We start from the raw sequence: 20,737 nt of genomic DNA, 5'->3' as shown, positions 1-20,737 counted from the left end.
GGGGGGGGGGGGGGGGGGGGGGTCGTCCCTCAGAGGATCCACGACTGAGAGGGAGAAAGCTGCTCAGATTTCTGGAAAACTCTCTGCTGGAGGTTTATCTTCGTCCTGAGGAAGAGGAGCGGCGCCCAGATGAAGGCTACGGCCTTCAAATGACCCGCGGGTCAAAGCGTGGCGCTCGTCCAGAACCAGGTGGATCCGTTTCACAGGATTCTTCCAGAACTTCCTGCAGGAAGTTCGGTGCCTCCTGCTCTTAAAGTGGCGCCCCCCACAGGTGAGTTACAGAATCATCTGTAGCGAAAAACGTTTACGATGAAAACCGTGAGACGTTCAGGGGCAAACAGGAAATCCTGCATCAGTGAGCAGGACCGACCCGGTCCAGGTCCGAATGATCCAACATCTCTGACCCAAAAGGTTCAAGAGAATCTTGAATACGGCGCTTGAAAATCAATAAAGATTTGGACCTTTTACTGTAACTGTTTACGTGATCAGCTGATCACAGAGGAACTTCTCACATCTCCTTCTCCAGAGGTGACCGATGTAATTAACCTGAACACTCGTTAGCATGACTCCATAATAAAACCATGAAGGTTCTCTGATCATCTGGAGCTCATCTTCACTTGCACTTTATTCACATTTAAAGCTCATTTGGGGCCAATAATATTAGAAACCAAATAAAACTGATGGAAAAACTTTTGATGTTAGTAAATAAAAACTTTTTGCTTTTCGAAAATTATTAAAATATTAAATATTTAAATAATTGAGGATTATTTTCAGCTTCAAATGTTGATTTTTAGGTTTCAAAACAAAAAAATTCAATTTCAAAACTTTTTTTTCACTGTCAACTCTTCTTTTGGTTTTCTGAAAATTTCAATTTAAAAACTTTTGGCCTCGTTGTGGCGCGTTGGGGCGGGGCTAACATGACGGACCAATCAGAATGGATGAGGGTGGTACCTTCAGTCCCGGTGCGTTCACTGATTCTGAGAACTGTGATAATTACGGTCAGGAAATGTCTGTTTAGTCTCAGTTTCCACCCTCATCCATTTTGATTGGCCGTCCGTTTTAGCCCCGCCCCAACGCGCCACAATGGGGCCAAAAGTTTGGAAACAGAAATTTTCAGATTCAGAAAAAAAATTGAAAGTGAAAAATACGTTTTTAAATGGAAATTTTGAGTTCTGAAACCTAAAAAATGAACATTTGAAGTTGAAAATAATCGTTTATTTTAGAATAACAAAAAGTTTTGGAAATCCACTTTTATCAGTTTGTTTAGGTTTCAGATCAAATTGGCCCCAATTTATCTCCATATAGAAGCTGACAGTTCTGAAACGTTTTAGGGTTTCCTAAAGTTTAGGACATTTCCGGTTGTTCCGATTGTTTCTGGCGCCATCAGAGACGCCTCAAAAGGTTTGGAGTCTGAAGCAAAAACTCCTCAAGTTTGTGTTCTTCAGCGCTGGCCCGGTCCGTTCCAGGCCTTCAGGTCCAAAGCGTTCCTTGAACAGCTTCAGCTTCATTTCTTCCTGCAGATTGTCTGGTTGCTTCAGCTGAAGGAGGATCGGCGTCCAGCCTCCATCACCTCGTGAACCCAAGAGAAAGGTCACGGCTGTGTCGGACCCCTGAAGTTCTGGTTCTGAGGGTTCAAACTGCTGCTGGACTCTGCATCAAAGCCGACTCGTTCAGGGAGAGCCGGCGCCATGACGACTCCTGACATCGAGTCGTGTCAGGGAACCGGAAAACCCGGAATTCCTCAACATTCCGAAGGGAAGAAAAGACGAAAAAGTCCTGAAGATCTTCTGATCTGATCCTCAGATCTGTGAAGATCTTCTGATCTGATCCTCAGATCTGTGAAGATCTTCTGATCTGATCCTCAGATCTGTTCGTTAATGAAACTTTAGATGAGGATCTGCAGATCAAGAGGCTTCATTATGAGACATCCCAACAGTTATGTCTTCAGTGAGATCAGACAGGAGCGACTCTGAAGTTTGATCTGTGATCTTCATCACAGAAAAACTGTTGAGGAAATCTTTGATCTTTAAAGAGTTCAAAGATACAATGAAGCAGAAATAAGGATTATCTCTGAATCCAGAATCCTGATCTTTCTGGATTGATGTCACCTGTTCGATCTGTCACCTGTATAAACACACCTGTCGGGGACCTCTCCACCACAACCCTCCTCTGCTCCAGAAATGATTGGAGGAAGCCCCGCCTCCTCCAGCCTGCTGGTCTCCATGTTGGGGTCAGAGGTCACTCGGTTAGGCTTCAGGCTTCGTTTTCATGCAAACTTCATTTTTGGTTGGTTTCCTGCTCTGAGGGCGGAGCTTAACCGCCTTGCTGAAACGCCATTGGCGCTCTGATCTGAGGCTGCGTGAGTGTCCGTGGAGCAGGCCGTCCTGACACAGCTGGTGCGGATGGTGGATGATGGCGGCTGGCGCGCGGCGAGCGCTCATCAGCAGCGGTCGGATCAGATTTCAGCTCAGCGTTCAGCTGCAGATCCGCTCTGACGGCGGCAGCTCCTCTTCCTCTGGCGGGACATCTGAGGCGGCAGATCCTGCAGCTGGCACGCGGCCCGCGGGCGCACCAGCACGCCGTGTTTGTGCGGCGGAGACTGCGCTCTGATTCATCTCTCTGTGATGCCTTCACTGTCTCAGAGCCATGCAGGAAACGAGGCTGCTGGTGGGAGGAGTTTGTGTTGGAGAGATGCAGCAGATAAACGGATTATCAGACTCAACGTCACACAAACATCCCAGAAGTTTGAACCAACAGAAGTTCTGCTCCAGGATTTATCCTCAGAAACGATGAGAAGAAAATGTTCTGTAGAAATCTGGAAATAACATTTGAAACATCAGAAATTTGAGATGTTTTAAGTAAGAAATAAATCTGCCAGTAGAACTAGTAGAAGTAGTCTCTGTAAGATGACTGATTTAACAGGGATGTCCCAGTCTGTGAGGACAAAACAAACTCTTAAAAACAAACAGAGACCCTATTATTTTGGTAACAGGAAATATGTTTGTGTTGATAAAATAGTTTTATATTATAGATCCTATTGGTATGAGGGAGTGATGCTGGAGCAGGACATGGATGAGGCTGCGAGCTGTTCCTACTTCCATCCTGGATGGTTACGTCGTCCTGCAGCAGGTCAAATCGAGTCACACTGGTACGAGGGGTTGACCCGTACGGGTTCTGCTGGGCTTTGGGTCGCCTGTGGAGGGTTGTAGAGAGGAGCGGCTGCATCTTACCTGAAGGGACATCATGAAGATGGAGTGTACCGCCATGTGGTAAATGTATCATGAAGTATTCATTGGATGATAGAAGTCACACGTTTATGACGTGGAGGTGATGCTGTCGTACATCGTCCTCACCCAGAGGAGCCCAAGATCCAAACACACCTCAGGTCGCAGGTCGAATCGGACAAACATTATTGAAGACTCTAAAACTACAATTCTAAACCTTTAAAACTGTAACTTTTTAACATAATTTTGAATAATAATAAAGCAGGAATATTATTCAATATTTCAATATTTTACTCACCATAAAAATATATTTCATCAAAATTATACAAGTTAGAAATGAGCCCAAGATAACATCGGGTCATTCATAACAATAGAATAAAATGATCCGGAGGGCCGGATCCGGGCCCCCGGGCCTTGACTTTGACACATTCAGATCATGGTGACCAAAGGTGGTCCGTGGGCCAGATCTGACCTGCCAAAGGTCATCTTTTGGCAGGTCAAGTCGTGGTTTCAGAAGCTGCTGAGTTCAAACCTCTAACCTGTTTCCCATCGATCCTCCAAAACTCCACAGTTCTAATATACTTTAGCCTCCGGGTGGCGCTGTTAACACTCTTTTTGTCTGCAGCTATGGGTGAAAACCCCCCGCTTGAGTCAGCCCTGGACTTCTTTTGAGTTAGAAATTCCCAAAAGCATTCATGGTCACTTCCGATGCTTTTAGCAGCTAAGATGGAGGACGACAAATGGAATCTCCTCTAAGGCTTTTTTGTGTCAGCAGTTTGTGGCGGTACTAAGGAAGTACAATAGATCCCACCACTACGAGACCAAATATTCTTTGTTATTTCATGACATCCATGGAAGTACTGTGATTGGCTCACGGACCGCGGTCCCATTTAGATGTTCTCCCTTTGAGTGAGAAGGTTTGGGTGCTCCTGATCCAGAGGTTAGTCAGGTGTGAGTACCTGAGTTACACATACGAGACGTGCACGTGATCCATGAATACCTGTCAGTCTGCAGCGAGGAGCGTGCACGTGTCACGTGAACAGCACTAACGGGATCCTTGTTCAGTCTGCAGGATTTGGGGGCGGAGTTACAAACATGAAAATATGCAGGACACGCCTCCGTCTCTCCTACTCCCGCCTTACTGACCCTTCCTGTTGTGGAAGTGTTCACTACGACCCGTCACCCGCAGCACGCCCATAGATAAAAACATGAAGGTTTTCTCTTCCCTGAGCGGTTCGTGACCTTGATGCTTCCTGAAGGTCACCTGCTCGTATCCACCTGTCAGGACAGTCGGACTGAAGCTGCGTGAAAGTTTAAGTTTAAGGAAACGTCTTTAGGCTTCTTGCAACCAAAAGTCTCACGTTGACGAGTACCGACGCACAGTTTTACCGTGTTTGAGCTCCACATGGGAAACCTGCAGCCATGAAGCACGTCAGACTGAAAGCAGGTGGAGCTTTGACCAATCAGGGAGCTGCATTTGATAGTGAGGTATTCCGTTCACAGAAGTCCGAACCGTCAGAGAATCGATCATGAAGGATAAATCCGAAATAGACGGTCGTGTTCATACCTGAATAGAGCGGTGAAGGAAGACGCCGCGGCGAGATCTTACCGTGACATTTGAGTCCAAACCTCCTCCAGCTTCAGTCCGTGTGCTGATTCCAGACCGAACACACGGACTGAACACGCCTTCAGGAACACGCTAACCCTGCTCGGCGGCGGACATGTTTGGAGGAAATGCAGCATTCCCGTCTGTTTCCTGACCCCCCAGGTCCTGCATTGTGGTGCATTGTGGGTAACAGATGTTCTTCCAGGGCTCCAGATTTGGCCGATACCGCCACCTTTAAACGCCGCGCTGATAACGGCGCCTTCAGAGCAGCACGCTGCGCTTTGAGCGGCTCAGAGGGGGAGCAGGCACCCACTCCCCCCGGGAACAAACCAGAATTATCAGAGGAGCACGCCGCGGCGCTCCTGCTCTTTCCTCGCTGCTCTTTTGTTGCAAATGTCACCTTTAAACTTCACAGCGGCGTCCTGCAGCAAAGGCGGCGGCCTTGATGTCTGCGGCGGCAAACGATAAACAGAACAAAGGCGGGAAATGAAAGAGGAGCCGCCAATAACAATGAGGACTGTAACTTTGTTGGTCAGGGGGGCGTGTCCATGGGGGGGAGGGGCTTCCCGTTTTTCCTGCTTCATCCTCGGCGCTCCGATGAAAGCGCCGCTGGAGGAGGTTCTGCTTGATTCAGGCGAATATTTTAAGCTGCGACACCTGAAAGAGCAGAACAGAACCTTGGCCCGGTTCCTGCAGGCCCACACGCAGATTTCCTCCTTCAAGCTGGAAGATTCTCTGCTTTTCATTTGCTGCCAAAGCGCCGCCGCTTCCTGGAGGACCTGATCCTCTCACAGAGCTGCAGGAGGCAGACGTGACGGCGTCTCTGAGGAGGTTCTGGTGAACTCTGGACAGAAAGGAGGTTCACACCCAAAGGAGGCGGCGCCGGTTAAACAGAACCGTTAACGTTCTGGACCTTCTCCACCGTTAACATCAGAATTCCATCGTGAAGGAGGAAAGGGAGTCATCGAGTCGCTTTTAACTGAGTGTTAAACACAGTTACACTCACATGTTCTTATCAGTTCAGTATCTGTTCCTCTGAAATCTCCTTCAAGTTTCAGTTGGTTTTGCAGAGGGGGGGGGGCTCATGTGTCCGTCAGCCCTCCCCATGACTGACAGACTCTCCTTCACCCCCCCTCAGAGGCTCATCTGAATTCTGGCTTGCAGGTGTGTTCAGACCCAGATAACTCCAGCGTGTTTCTGGGTCAGCTGGTTCCTGTGAGATGGGGGGGGGTCCTCTCCAGATGGCCCCCGGTTCCGTGAGGCTGACTGCTGTCCGGTCAGAATTCAGACATTTGGTTTTTCTTCCTTATGAGAGGAAGTTCTGATCCAGTTCTGACCTCACCCCACCCCCACTCAGGTCAGGTGAACCCAGCTTTGGTTCAGACCCGTCAGGGGGAGGGGCTTGTATTGATGGATCAGCAGGCGGATGTTGATGCTCCTGAATTGGATGTTCTGTAACTAAACACACGAGTTCACACATTTTACCCACAATCCACCTCAGCACAGAACTCCCCCAGCTTGTTGGTGGGGGGGGGGGCAGACGGATCAGCTACTGAAAGCGTTAAAATCCTCCCAGGATCTGGACCAATCAGTCGATGCGTCACACAAACACACAACGCAGCGACTGCAGGTTAGACGCTGCAGGCGGGGGGGTGGGGGTGGGGGTGTCTCAGCTGTCACCTGCGATTCGCTGCAGCTTCACTCACTCTGACAAACTCACCGCTCCTCTGAGGCCCCCCAGGTAACGATGGAGATCAGGTAAACAGCGCTCAGAGGTCCACTTCCTGTCAGGTCTGAGTCCAGCTCTGAGATCAGATGTTTGTCAACCCCCCCACCCCCCCCATATGGGCTGCATACATCAAAGGTTCAATATAAGTCTGCAGATAATCTCAGCGTGAAGGTTCTGGATCAGAGGATCAGCAGGTAAAACATTCTGTGATCAGAATCTATGAATGTTAACCAGAAACAGGGAAACTCCTCGTTTCAGTTCAAACTTTAAATGTTTGATACTTTTTATTACGAATGTGAAATAACGACTCAGAGATCTTCACGTTCATGGAATGAGACTCGAGTCACTGATGTGGATGAAAGTTTTCCAGATTGATCCGTCTCATCTACCAAAGTTTTTATTATTATAAAGTATTTTTAATTTTCATGTTCTGTAAGATTTCTTTACTTAAGCTCACTTTGACCTAAGACTTCCTCTCTCACTCTCACCCCCCCGAGTGTCGACCTGTGCGGTTCAGGTCACCAGCAGTGAGTCTAACCTCCCCGTCCACGTTGGACTCTTTTGTCTCTGGTTCTGCTCATCATTGGTTCTGATCCAATCTGTATTCATCAGAACTACCAGAGATTTCTGTTTCTGGCCAAACCTTAATCAAAACCTCTTCAGTCATTGGCCAGCAGTAATGGGGGCGGGTCATAACAACTAGGGAAAGATGGAGGTGGTTCTGTTTGTAAATCCTGCGTCTGTTTGCTGAGTGTCATCGTTGTGGTGTTCTGGTTAAGGCCGGATCTAGGCATGGGCACGGTGGGGCAATGCCCCCCAAATTTCAGGACTGCCCCCCCAAACGTGACGCCATGCAAACAAGAAAAACGGCGCTCTCTGGCTCCCATTCAAAGTAGCTGCTTGTGCTGATTGGTAGATCCAAAGGTGGGCGTGGCCTCTCGCTTCACTCGGGTCCTCCTCTCTCACTCCGTCGCTCACGCGCACAGAGCGGCAGAGCTGGCCAGAACTGTTTAGAAGTTTTTATCTGCCGTTTGTCGCTGAAATGACTCAATTACCCCAAATTTGAACTCTTTCTTGTCCTCATCTGTTGCTCTCTTTGTTGTAATGTGGAGGAAAAAGCGAGAAACGAGTTGACAAAGCGCAGGTTTCTGGTTGTTAAAGCTAGCGCTGTTTGTAGCAGCTAAGCTAACAGTACCGCCTCGGTGAGAGCAGGGGGCTGCAGGGGGGAAAGGCCCCTGAGATGAAGGCGGACAGTGGGAGGTTGGGGTTGTCTTTCATATTCCATTGAATTTTAATTTGCCTCACCTCCTTAGTATAAACTTTAATATTATGTTGTTTATAATATTTTTTAGACATTTGTCCGTGGACGACAGACATAAAATAGCTGCTGGGTTAATTTAATGTCTACTGTCCTGGATAAATAAATAAAATTGAAATTCTTGTTAATTTTAAAGGCAACAATAACACATATTATTTGAAATCTTCTTCATTTTTACATCAGTGATTTACTGCTATGTAGCCTATTACTAAAACACAAACTCATATCTATAAAGAAAATACATTATGTAATTTAAAGATTATCATGATATTGTTGATTAATATTTATAGTGTATTGAGTAATTTAGTGAAAATAACAAGAAAAGATTCAACAAAATACCAAAACTTCTCAACAGGATTTCAGATGCTGGATTTGAACTAATTCCCTATGAAAATACATTCTGTTATCACTAAAGATTTTCTCATCCATGGATTTTTTAAAGCAATTTTGAAACAGGAATCAAGAGTTTCTGCAGTAGCGACTTGTTTGTTTGGTACATTGATGACGACGAAAAGAGATTTTTTTTTTATCATCTGCGCCTTTCCTTTTCCGGTAATGATCCTTCCGCAGGTTCACCTACGGAAACCTTGTTACGACTTTTACTTCCTCTAAATACTCAAGTTTGATCGTCTTCTCGGCGCCATCGCTGTTTGAGCTTTCACATCGTCATCCGAAGCCCCTGTATCCTCAGATGAGGAAACCTCCGGTTCAAACTGGTAGGGCTGTACACCCTCCGAACCCTGTGTCGTTAAAATTCCCGTGTTTGATGAAGGCTCATGACCTTCATCCAAAGAAATATCCGCTAAATCGTGGTCTACGTCGCTTCTCAAACCGTCCGCCATTGTTGTTTACAGTCTGGGATCCCTGAAGTGATGTCACGCGCAGGCCCCGCCCATCACCACCTATCGCCCAAATTTGAAGCTGTGCACGACCTTAAAATGATCAATAAAACCGCGATGGATCATTTTAAGTGAATATTTTTATCAGATTCGTTTTCCAAGTTCCATTGACTTTCTAAATTAAAAAACAAAATGACCACTGCACGAGGCCTTTAAACGTTTCTTTCCTGTTTGATAACACAACAATTGTTGCTTTACATTCGTCCTCCGCTCATCCGTTATTCCTTCACTGTTTACATCATGTGACTGTTGGATACGGTGGCCGTTTTGGGTCAAATACTTCAGTCTCAGACTGAATCTCAGAGCAAACTGAAGTTCAGACCGATTGAAAGCGAACTGAGACCACCTTAAAGACGGGTCAGAGAGCGGTTCCTGCGTCTTCAGACTGAAACTTTGTTCCGGATTATCGGGGAAATGAACTCTGGTTCACTTTAAGCAGACCAAACGTGTCCGGTCTGAACAGAGGCTTAAAGTCAGAATCTGAACCAGCGTCCAGAGAGAGTCTGGTCTGGAGACAGCAGGAAGTGATCTCTGTTCTATGCAGATGATGATGTTCTGTTGGCTCCATCAAACCGGACCCTCAGTGAGAACGGGGCGGTTCATGGTCAAAGTGTGAAAGATCTGGACCCACAAACCAGGATTCTCGACCGGAAGAAAGCGGTTTGGTCTTTACGGGTAGATGGAGATCTCCCGCCTCAGTTGGAGGAGTTTACGTATCCTGGGGTCTTGTACAGGAGTAAAGAAAGGGGGCGGAGCATGAGATTAACAGGTGGATGTTGCAGCGGCTGCAGCAATGCGTCCCTCTATCATTCTGTCGTGGTGAAGCTCAGTCCATGTTCTGACTCTCCTCTGTGATCGTCAGCGTTCAGTTATGACTCAGAACTGGAGATCACGCGGTGGAGGAGAGTGTCCTCCTTAGGGGAGGGATGTTACCATGGAGACGAGGAGCTCTGTCATCCAGGAGGAACTCTGAGGTTTTCAGATTGGACACCTCCCTGAGGAGGTGTTATGGGCAAATCCCAGCAGGAAAAGAGGAGGAACCGGCGGAAACAACGGCTCTCTATCGGCCTGGAACCGTCTGAAGATCCTCCAGACCGACCTGGAGGACCTTCAGTGGAGAGGACCGACTGAGAGTCTCTGTTATCGCTCATGAATCCACCACTAAACAAGACAAGAAGGATTCTTTGAAGGAATTGAAACCTTTACGAATTGACCACATTCATTATAAATCGACGTGTAATATTTAGATATGAAATGTTCTTTTTATTGATGCTTCATTTCTTGGAGTTACAAAGCAATCATACATTTTGGATGAATCCGGTTAGTTTCAGATCCTCTTCCATCATTTCCCAGAACAGAAGAAAAGAGCGAGGTGTCATCAGCAAACTGAATTCTACAGAGTTTTGGTCTATTATTCATTTGCTTCAAGAAAACGTTTGAAAAAACCGAAAACATCATTTTTGTTACAGATGTTTTATTTGAATCTCCAGACACAGATTTCAGTAACACTGCTGAAGCTGTTAGACTTTACAAACATCTGAAATGTACAACCTCTCTTCACGGTTTCACCAGTCGTGACTCAGAGTCCAGCCGGCGCCGTTTCCTCCAGCTCTGAATGAGATGATGCGGTTTGACCCGGAGACGATCAAAGTTCCTCGCGGCGTTCGCCTCAACAAACGGGGGTAAGGCTCGTTGGCAGTGAGAGAAATCTCAGTTGGACGACAAAAATGATTCCACAGGGATCCGTTGTTGGATCCAACAGGATTGTGTAATCCTGAACATTTAACATAAATATCAAACTCCAGCAACAAATAAGACCAGAAAAAGCAAATTATTCCAGGACTGAGTTTATGAACTGAAACAAACGTGTCTCATAGTCATACATAAATTATAAAAGGTTAACAGTCATGGGGCAAATTTGATGGAAAACTAACAGATTCGTGTTTCAGTGAAGCCTAAAAATACTTGACAACAAAATTACAAGACTGAGTCGACGATTTCTGACCACGACATTAGACTTCACTGTAACGTCTGCTGACAGCAGCAGTTTTAAATCTGAAGTTTGTGTGAATCTTTAAATATTTGAAGGTGACAAACAGACTGATCATTTCTTGAGTTTTTAATGTTAAAACTGAATCTATGACGTCGGAGTGAAAAACACTCAGGAAAAAAATGTGAGACTAGAAGTGTTTCAGTCGGTGTAAATCCTGGCAGGAGTTCATTCTTTCTAACAGAAGATCTCAGCTTCATCTCCAAACCTAAATGTGATTCCTGTGAAAGGCCGATGGTCACATGACCTCACTCTCTCTAAATCCATTTTGATCGAAATAGACGAGCTTCATCAGGTTCTGAATTACCTTGAAATTTGAGACTTTTTAAGGGAATTCTTCTTTAAATTTGACTTTAAAATGTTCATAATCGATGTTCTCTTCATGTCCGGAGCTGAAGTCCATCAAGTTACAGACAGAAAGACCCCACCCCCCTCTTTATCGAATCAAAGTTTGGAATGAAAAATCCAAAATGGCCACCAAAACAGGAACAACCGAAAACAAACATGTGAGGAGACAAGACGTGGTTGATGATGGTCTGCAGGCTGATGCCTAGATCTAAAAGTCCGGTCAGCACCAGGAAGTAGATGTGAGCAGACGGAGAGGTCAACAGGAAGTGGATGTGAGCAGACGGAGAGGTCAACAGGAAGTAGATGTGAGCAGACGGAGAGGTCAACAGGAAGTGGATGTGAGCAGACGGAGAGGTCAAAAGGAAGTGGATGTGAGCAGACAGAGAGGTCAACAGGAAGTAGATGTGAGCAGACGGAGAGGTCAACAGGAAGTAGATGTGAGCAGACAGAGAGGTCAACAGGAAGTAGATGTGAGCAGACGGAGAGGTCAACAGGAAGTGGATGTGAGCAGACAGAGAGGTCAACAGGAAGTGGATGTGAGCAGACGGAGAGGTCTACAGGAAGTCAGTATGAGGATGTCCTGCACGGACGACTGTCAGGAGAAGTGACTGTCAGTAAATAAAAGCAGACTTTAACACGAGGGGAGATCAAACATGCTGACAGACGTTCTGCAGACGATGATCTCTGTCCACATAACCGTTTCTTTAGACCATCCGCCGGTATTGACAGGAATCTGCTGATCCAGACATTACAGACTCAACCTGATGGACGTCTGAGCCGTGATCCGGTTCTGTCACAACAGTTTTAGAGGTTTTTTCCAGATAAACTGATCCGATTCTCTTTAAGCTGCACATTGGAAGGACTCCGACCCATGAAGGAATATTTGAACAGAATCAGACCAGGCGCATTTAATGAGGTTCTGATTTCCTCACACAGACGTGTTGAGATGTGGGCGGGAAAATCAAAACCATGGAAAACCTTCCTGTGACTCATTTAGGGAACAACCGATCAGATACCCTCAATTGTTCCTGTCACGTTTGAACTTCTGGTCTTGTTTCAGTTTGTAGCTTCTTCAGGAGTTCTCCAAACACAGACGCACACACACTGATGGACACACACTCTTCCACGGCACGTTTGTTGCACACAGTGAGTTTGTACAGACGACACAGTGAACAGACTGGCAGAAGCACAGCATGGAGGTTGGCGCTGGAATGGGAGGGGCCTGTTTGTCCGCTGGGGGGGCGGGTGAATGTCGTTCATGTTGCCGTAGGAGGAGGTGCAGAGGAGTCCTGAAGGGTCCGCCCCCCTCCCTCGTGGCTCTGGTCGGGGGGATCCGAGGCTCTCAGAGGAGCTGAGTCCAAGCCGAGCCGAACAGAACCAGCGAGGCCCGGCAGAGTCCTCCTCAGCAGTCCGGTTTGTGCGGCCCCCTCCCTCATGGTTGTTGTGTGTGTGTTGGTGTGTGTGAGTGTGTGAGCGTTCACAACAACGAGAGGCGGCGCAGCGCCGGCAGGACCAGGACGCCGACGCACAGCTGAAGGCCTGGAGACGATTTCCTGCCGCCGCCGCCACTTCTGGGCCCCGCTGAGTCCTGGGAGCCGATGGACCCGCGGGCCAGCAGAGACTGTGGAACCAGAACTGAGGTCAACCACAGAGAAATCCATCCTTTTTACGACATTTTCTGACTGAAGAAACCGATTTTTAAGGACCAGATTCTGATAATCAGGTTGTTCCTGTGATGTCACCGATCCAGATCAGCTTCTATGAACTTCTGCTGCAAGTTTTCCCGATCCCGTTCTGCCCCGTCAGCGCGCTGCAGGATCGATTCCTTTGACTCCATTTTTGCAGACGTGAAAAACAAGCAGCCTATAATTTGTGCGTCTTGTTGTTGATGGTTAAACACAAAGCATCGATCGGCGTCTGCTGGTCGCTTCAATGTCTCGCTGGCAGATTCAGACGCTGAGGACTTTGGGGTGTAATTAGAGAAAAGGAGACGTCGGGTCTGTCATAACAAACTCATTTGGGGTTTATAGAACTCCACGTCATTTTTCTCCAGACCTCATTCTCTAAATCAACCACTAAACTCACGGGCGGGGGAGGGGCAGACTATTCCCTCTTTGTGAACTCATGTTTACATAGAGCGATCAGCTGATCTGCAGTTGTTGGTTCTGACAATCACAGTTTTCTCCCACATCGTACTTTCTTTGCAAACGTCTGACGTGAACAAAGCGGCTCACCTCCTCACACTCGAACTCCTCGGAGGAGACGCACTTCTGACCCCCATCCTGCAAAAACAAGAAAAGTTTGCATAAAAAGATTCTTCTGAAACCAGACTTCCACTTTGGTTAGAGTCTCAGTTTGAAGAAATCCTCTAAAAGACGAGCCAGAAACTTAAAATATCAAACATCTGTTTATCACTGGAGATCAGAGATGATCCTGCAGCTGATCAAACAAGAACCTTTGCTGAGTGGATACTATCTTTGTTCTGATTCTAACCCAAAATCATCCCAGACTTCCAGGATTCTGTCCTGATGGTTGATGCTCATCCTGCCTGAGACCTTCGTTTCTCCTGAAGGTCTTCTGAAGGACGTAGATCTCACACAAACTCAAGAACTCTCCAGATAGTGTCTCAGCTGTTCCAGGACTGACGTCTCGGATCTTCCTGGAACCTGCTGGAGTCATTTTCCCAGTTTGAGGGTTCCAATCACTCCGGGGAAGACTGTTGTCTTCAACATCTTTACCAGTTCTTCTTTCAGTCTTCGGTGTCTCTTGATCTTCTCATGTTGCTATTTTATGGGTCCTACAGTGAGGGAAAAAACTATTTGAACCCCAGCTGATTTTGTAAGTTCGCCCACTAAAAAAGAAATGATCAGTCTATAACTTCAATGGTAGGTTCATCTGAACAGTGAGAGACAACAATGACAAAAAAAAAATCCAGAAAAATGCGTTTCAAAACAAGTTATGAATTAATTTGCATTTCCATGAAGGAAATAAATATTTGATCCCCTATCCATCAGCAAGATCTCTAGCTCCCAGGTGGGTCTTATACAGGTAACAAGCTGACATTGACCTCTCAGCTCGTTGCCTGTATAAAAGAGACCTGTCCACAGAAGCAATCAATCAATCCAGATGCCAAACTCTGCACCATGGCCAAGACCAAAGAGCTTTCCAAAGATGTCAGGGACAAGATTGTGGACCTACACAAGGCTGGAATGGGCTCCAAGACCATCGCCAAGCAGCTGGGTGAGAAGGTGACAACAGTTGGTGTAATTATTCGCAAATGGAAGAAACATAAATTGACTGCCAATCTCCCTCGGTCTGGAGCTCCATGCAAGATCTCACCTCGTGGAGTTTCAATGATAATGGGAACGGTGAGGAATCAGCCCAGAACCACTCGGGAGGAACTTGTCAATGATCTCAAGGGGGCTGGGACCATAGTCACCACAAAAACGGTTGGTAACACACTACGCCGTGAAGGACTGAAATCCTGCTGTGCCTGCAAGGTCCCCCTGCTCAAGAAAGTCCATCTACAGTCCCGTTTGAAGTTTGCCACTAAACACGTGACTGATTCAGAGGAAGACTGGGTGAAAGTGTTGTGGTCAGATGAGACCAAAATTGAGCTCTTTGGCATCAACTCAACTCGCCGTGTTTGGAGGAGGAGGAATGCTGTCTATGACTCCTAAAACACCATCCTCACCGTCAAATATGGAGGTGGAAACAATATGCTTTGGGGTGTTTTTCTGCCAAGGGGACAGGACAATTGCACCGCATCAAAGGGAGGATGCATGGGGCCATGTATCGTCAAGTGCTGGGTGAGAACCTCCTTCCCTCAGTCAGGGCATTGAAAATGGGTCGTGGTTGGGTATTCCAGCATGACAATGATCCAAAACTCACGGCCAAGGCAACAAAAGATTGTCTCAAGAAGAAGCACATTAAGGTCATGGAGTGGCCTAATCAGTCTCCAGACCTTAATCCCATAGAAAATCTGTGGAGGGAGCTGAAGGTTCCAGTTGCCAAACATCAGCCACGAAACATTAATGACTTGGAGAGGATCTGCAAAGAGGAGTGCGCCAAAATCCCCCCTGAGATGTGTGCAAACCTTGTGGCTAACTACAAGAAATGGCTGACCTCTGTGATTTCCAACAAAGGTTTTGCCACCAAGTACAGAAGCACGTTTTTTAAAGGGATCAAATACTTATTTCCTTCATGGAAATGCAAATTAATTCATAACTTGTTTTGAAACGCATTTTTCTGGATTTTTTTGTCATTGTTGTCTCTCACTGTTCAAATGAACCTACCATTGAAGTTATAGACTGATCATTTCTTTTTTAGTGGGCAAACTTACAAAATCAGCTGGGGTTCAAATAGTTTTTTCCCTCACTGTACATCTCTCTGTATGCCAGACAGCTGGTTCCAGCAGGTTCATTAGTCAGACAGGCAGAGGTCAATCACGAGCATGGGGTCTCTCCAGGAGAGAGGAGAGATGTCAGAGTCCAGGTGAGGGTCGGGGCAGGCAGCAGGTAATCAGAGAGTAAGCAGGATCAGAAACAGAAGATCAGGGCCAGGTAGACAAGATGACAATGCAGGCAGGGTGGCACTGGGGTTTCTGGGAGATGTGGTGCAGTCAGTCCTCTGAAGACGGCTGCCGCCGGTGACCAGAGGGGCGGAGCTCTGACTCCTGACACGGTACTAGCGGAGAAATGGTTAACTAGTGAATCGATTACACATTTTATCTACTAAAATGTGAATGGATTTGACCTTCATTCTTGCTTACTTCTTTGTTTGTACACATATTAAATTGATTATCTTGTAGAAATACAAGAATCTGGACTTCACCTGCTCTGTTCAGTACCAGGCATTTACCTCTGAGTCACTCCAGTGGAAGTTTGGGATGAAGATGTCCTGGATCCATTTTAGGTGAGTCAATGTAATCGGATCGTTCTAAATGAACTAATATTGACTATGAATCTGATCTGTGGTTGAAGCCTTACAGCCCTGCTCACTACACCTACCCTCTCCGTCTCGTCCGGCACTGCTCTGGCTGGTGTGTTGTTACCCTTTTCTCTGTCTGTATCTGGAAGTCCGTCAGGAATCTTAGCTTCCCAACTCCTCTCAGAGACGTTCCTATCTGAGGACTTCCAGCTCATTCTTGCCATAGATGTTTCTGTCTGTTATGTCTGCCTTTTGGTTATAGCGCTCCATGTCTGCTCCGCCTGCGAGTGTCTAACACCCTTCTGTTATTTGTTGGATGGTCTTTCCACAGCCTGCGCCTGGAGTCCTGCCTGCTGTGGGAGAACTGCCTTGTATTTAACGCTGGCTAGCATGCGGCCATCATCAGAGTTGTCCAGACGTCGGGTTATCCAATATCAGGCACTGCTGCTGTCCACCAAAGGCAAATACTGGTGTTGATGGTTCCTGCTCTTCCTTCTGCTCCTCATCTGACACCTGAAGTGTTCATGAAGCATGTCGGGGCATGGAGACCTCCTCCTGATGGAGTCCTGCTTAGTGTACAGTCTGGATTTGGGATGAGAGCCCTCATGCATTGAACAATCTTGTCTTGATGTTGATTTCTTGTCTTGATGACCAGCAGAGCATAAGGTTCTGGTAGTCCGGGCTGCCCTTATGATTCAGCTGTCTTCTCAGGACTTGCACCCGTATGGGGGTTGACCGGTACGGGTTCTGTGGGTTCTGTGGGTTTTCCAGTCCATGGGGAGCCATAGAGGAGCATCCTCAAGGAGAGTTCTGTCAAGTTCCCCTGACCTCAAGAGACCTCATGAAAATGGGACGTACCATTGTCTTGTGTGTGGTAAGTGTATCTTAAAGTGTTGGTTAGGCTGACCAAGATGTACACATTCGTACGGTGTCCTCGTCACAACTACACATTCAGCTAGCTAGCATTAGATAGTTATGGCAGTCTGCAAGCAAAAACTGATGGCACACATGAAATATCTAGCTCATAGACTGCTCAGTTTGTTTCTATGGGCGTGCTGCGGGTGACAGGTCGTAGTGAACACTTCTACAACATGTAAGGGTCAGTGAGGGGGAAGTAGGTGAGACGCAGGTGTGTCGTACCGATTTTGTGAGTCAGTACTCACACCTTACTAACCACTAGAGTGTGGCATGAGGACGACAGAAGTGTGTAAACTCCATTATTCTCACCAATTCTTCATGACACTCTTGACACACCACAATGGTACGGTCCATTGTCATGACGTCCCCTGAGGTGGTACGAGCCTGAGGGGAACAGGACGACCCTTCACGGATCTGGACAACCCAAAATGTTTTAATGCTATAGACGATAAATGAGCTGAACTTCTGCTCGGCCACTCCTCCCAGAGCCCCACCCCCTACACAGCAGGACGGCCAAACCCATCAGACCCCCCCCACCCCACACACTCCTCACCTGCAGGTTTGCGCACGTGGAGAACACACAGGCGCTGTCCATGGGCTTGATGGCGTGGAGCGAGGGGGCGGGTTTGGAGATGACGGGCGGCTGGGCGGGGGCCAGGAAGGTGGCCGGGAGCTCGGTCACCGAAGCCCCGCCTCCTTCTGCACCGTAACCGAAGGACAGGATTGCATTTTCTGAGGGGGGGGCACAAGATTCAACATTGAAGCCAGACTGTTCTGTTCTTCAGTCTGTCGCTCATTGATGTGTTTGATCAATAGAGATGATTATCAAAGATCAATAGAAACAACAAAGAATCAATAACTACTGATTGATGTTTGATTAACTGGTTTCATGCAGAAACGATCAAACTCGGTTTCAGCTTCAGGATTCTTTCATCTTCATGAACTGAAGCCGAGAACAGGCCGTGCACGTGGCGTGCGTGCGCGTGCTGGACTCACTCAGGCAGGTGTTGTGGGTGAAGTCGCGGTGGAACGCCTCGCACTGCGCCTCCTGCTGGCCGCCCCCCCTGCAGCTGCACCACAGGCTGATGCTGATGTTGCGGGGGCTGTTGTCGCTGTAGTTCGGCGTCACATCTGAGCCTGGGGGAGGGGGGGTATTAGAATGAAGATCATCCGAGAGGAAACGGGGGGGGGGTGAGTCACCTATAATGTTCTTTTTCTGTTATATTTTTAGCAAAATAGACTTTCAGGTTTATGTTGGGGGGGGATCTAGTAAACAATCAGGTTGGGGAGGGGTTACAGTTGCCCCCCCTTTTATTTCTCAGCAGTGGACATGCACGAGGCGCGTGCACGTACCTATGAGGCCCACGTAGGACATGAGGCAGCCGTGGTAGTTGTCGTGGGGGCAGCTGGTGGCGGTGTGGGGGGTCACCTGACAGTTTGTGTGGAAATCTGCCAGCCGGGACCTGCGGAGGAGAGGGACCGTCAGAGAACCGGGGGCTGGCCCCCCAGGAGCTGCAGAAACCCTCAGGACCAGACGCCTCAAACACCAATCAAAGACAAGAAGCTGTGGTCATGTGACCATCCAGTGTGACAGTGATCCTCTGGAGAGAAGACAGCAGTGACTCGGCCCCTCCCACAGTCTGATGATGTCACAGCAGTGACTCGGCCCCTCCTACAGTCTGATGATGTCACAGTTGTAACTCGGCCCCTCCCACAGCCAGATGATGTCGAGCTGCTGAGGTTAGAATGAGAGCGTTTATTCCCGTGTTTCCCGTGTTTCCCGTGTTTCCCGTCGTCTCGTTTCATTGATGTTTCAGAGTTCAGTTCTGCTTCATCTGAAGCCAGAACTCTTCATCAGGACTCTTCCTCCTCCTCCTCTCTGCAGGCGAATCCGTCAGCTTCAGTGTCAGGAAGCAGGAGGAGGTGACGCTCATGATCAGCTGTCATGTGTCCTTTTGACCTTCTCAGCACGTGCACGTGTGTGCACGTACCTACAGCCATGTTTGCTGCTGAGAGCTGTCAGTCTCAGAGGGACGGCCCCCCAGCCTGACCCTGAGTGTTACAGCCCCCCCGTATCATTTCCTCATGAACACAGACGCACAAACTCTCCTTCAAACGTTTCTGATTCGTGTCGTTCTTGTTGGATGCGGATTATTTCAGGACGGAAACGTTTCCGACCAAAACATTTAGGAAAATAAGATGCAGAGAAATGTTTGATGTTTGTCTTCATCCGAGGATTAGCTTCAGGATCATTTCTGTTCCATCAAATCCTGAAAGATTACATTTTGGTTTTCAGCGTTTAGTTTATCCACAGAAACATCAGGAGCTTTAAGAATAACTTCCAATCTGAAAATAGAATAACTGCTAAATGTTTGAGATGATCTGGTCAACCAGAACCTCAACTTCACGTTCATCATGATTTACAGAAGAAAACGTTTTAATTGAACGATTATCATCCATTCTCTAAACCTCGAATCCTTTCAGGGTCGAATCATGTTTGTAAACAAAGATGCTGCAAAAACACAAAACAACAACATGTTTATGTCGACTTTAAACATCTTTTTACTCTCAATATTTGACTAAACTAACTAGTAACGTTTCAGCGAGAGAGAACGATGTGCTTTAAGAGAATAAATCTGAAATCTCTTCCTATAGTTTCAACAAAATGTAATGAATCAAATTACTTTGACTCATAATTTACTAATAATTTTGACAATTTCACCTTAAAATATGGAATTCTAGTTCATTATGGGGGGGGGCTCTGAGCTTGTATGTATGGAAATGTAAATACTGTATATAAAGCATTTTTAAACAATACAAGCTTATTTTAGGACCTAATGTTATAAATATGAATGTTTTTGTTTTAGCTAAATTAAAGATTAAATTTAGTTGTAAAATATCAGAACATTAGATCTTATTTTAAGAGTTATCAAAGCAGATTCTAATTTTAGATATTTTCACTTCTAAAAAGAGTAAAATCTTGTATTTTTTTAACTTGTTTTAAGGACGTTTTTTGCAGTAAGTAAAACATTTTCGGTGAAACGTCGTTTGTTTGTGTCTGTCCTCCATCACAGCCGTCGGAGTGAAAACCCTCAAATCTTCATCCTACAGTTTTATCGAGACACTTTTCACGGATCTGAGTCCAGAATCCAGAACCGGTTTGGTTTCAGAGGCAGAAGCTGCAGCTTCTACCGTCTGTGGAAACCTTCCAGATTCTGGACCAAATTCCACCTTAAAACTGAAGACGAGTTCGTCTCTTCATCTGGTCTGTTGGTCTTTACCTGAAACCTGACGGAAAAACCGGATCGAATCCGTCTCATCCTAAAGGAATTCCTCTGCTGGTGAACGAAGGAACTTTTGATACCTGCCGTCACACCCTTTCAGAATAAAAGCCCCCAGTTTAACATCCCATAATCTGATCTTATTGTGGCGATGACTGAAGCATCAGCTGAACAAAAAACTTCCTTCAGGCTCTCAGCGCTGACACGGCACTTTTTAACGCCAACGCTGACTCAGCAGAACCAGGAGCTTAAATGAAACTGTTGTTCTCCTGTTACATGGAGGGAACGTGCACGGACAGGAGTGTGCACGTGGTGTGCACGTGTCCTCTGAGGGAAACAGATTTGGGTGAGATGACCTTTCAGACCTCCAGAGGTCGAGCAGACATCCTGCCCGAGCAGGCCCTAAAAATATACCCCCCACCCACCCCCATGCTC

General features: G+C 46.9%; 1 protein-coding gene across 1 annotated transcript in view; it reads right to left on the bottom strand.

Moving 5' to 3' along the window:
* Positions 1-10,233: 10,233 nt before the first annotated feature.
* Positions 10,234-20,737, bottom strand: part of gfra2b (GDNF family receptor alpha 2b) — a 49,354-nt gene continuing 38,850 nt past the window's right edge. Inside the window, exons 6-10 of the mRNA XM_024298925.2 lie at positions 18,375-18,484; positions 18,018-18,158; positions 17,575-17,753; positions 13,409-13,456; positions 10,234-12,795 (exon numbers count right to left, since the gene is read on the bottom strand). Of these exons, the coding sequence (XP_024154693.1) occupies positions 12,652-12,795; positions 13,409-13,456; positions 17,575-17,753; positions 18,018-18,158; positions 18,375-18,484 (622 nt within the window). The 3' untranslated portion in view covers positions 10,234-12,651. The remainder of the gene's footprint in view (positions 12,796-13,408; positions 13,457-17,574; positions 17,754-18,017; positions 18,159-18,374; positions 18,485-20,737) is intronic.

The sequence above is a fragment of the Oryzias melastigma genome, linkage group LG12 (assembly GCF_002922805.2).
Source record: "Oryzias melastigma strain HK-1 linkage group LG12, ASM292280v2, whole genome shotgun sequence".
Lineage (NCBI taxonomy): Eukaryota > Metazoa > Chordata > Actinopteri > Beloniformes > Adrianichthyidae > Oryzias > Oryzias melastigma.
Note: the sequence above shows the minus strand (reverse complement) of the source record. Positions and strands in the feature narration are given on the sequence as shown.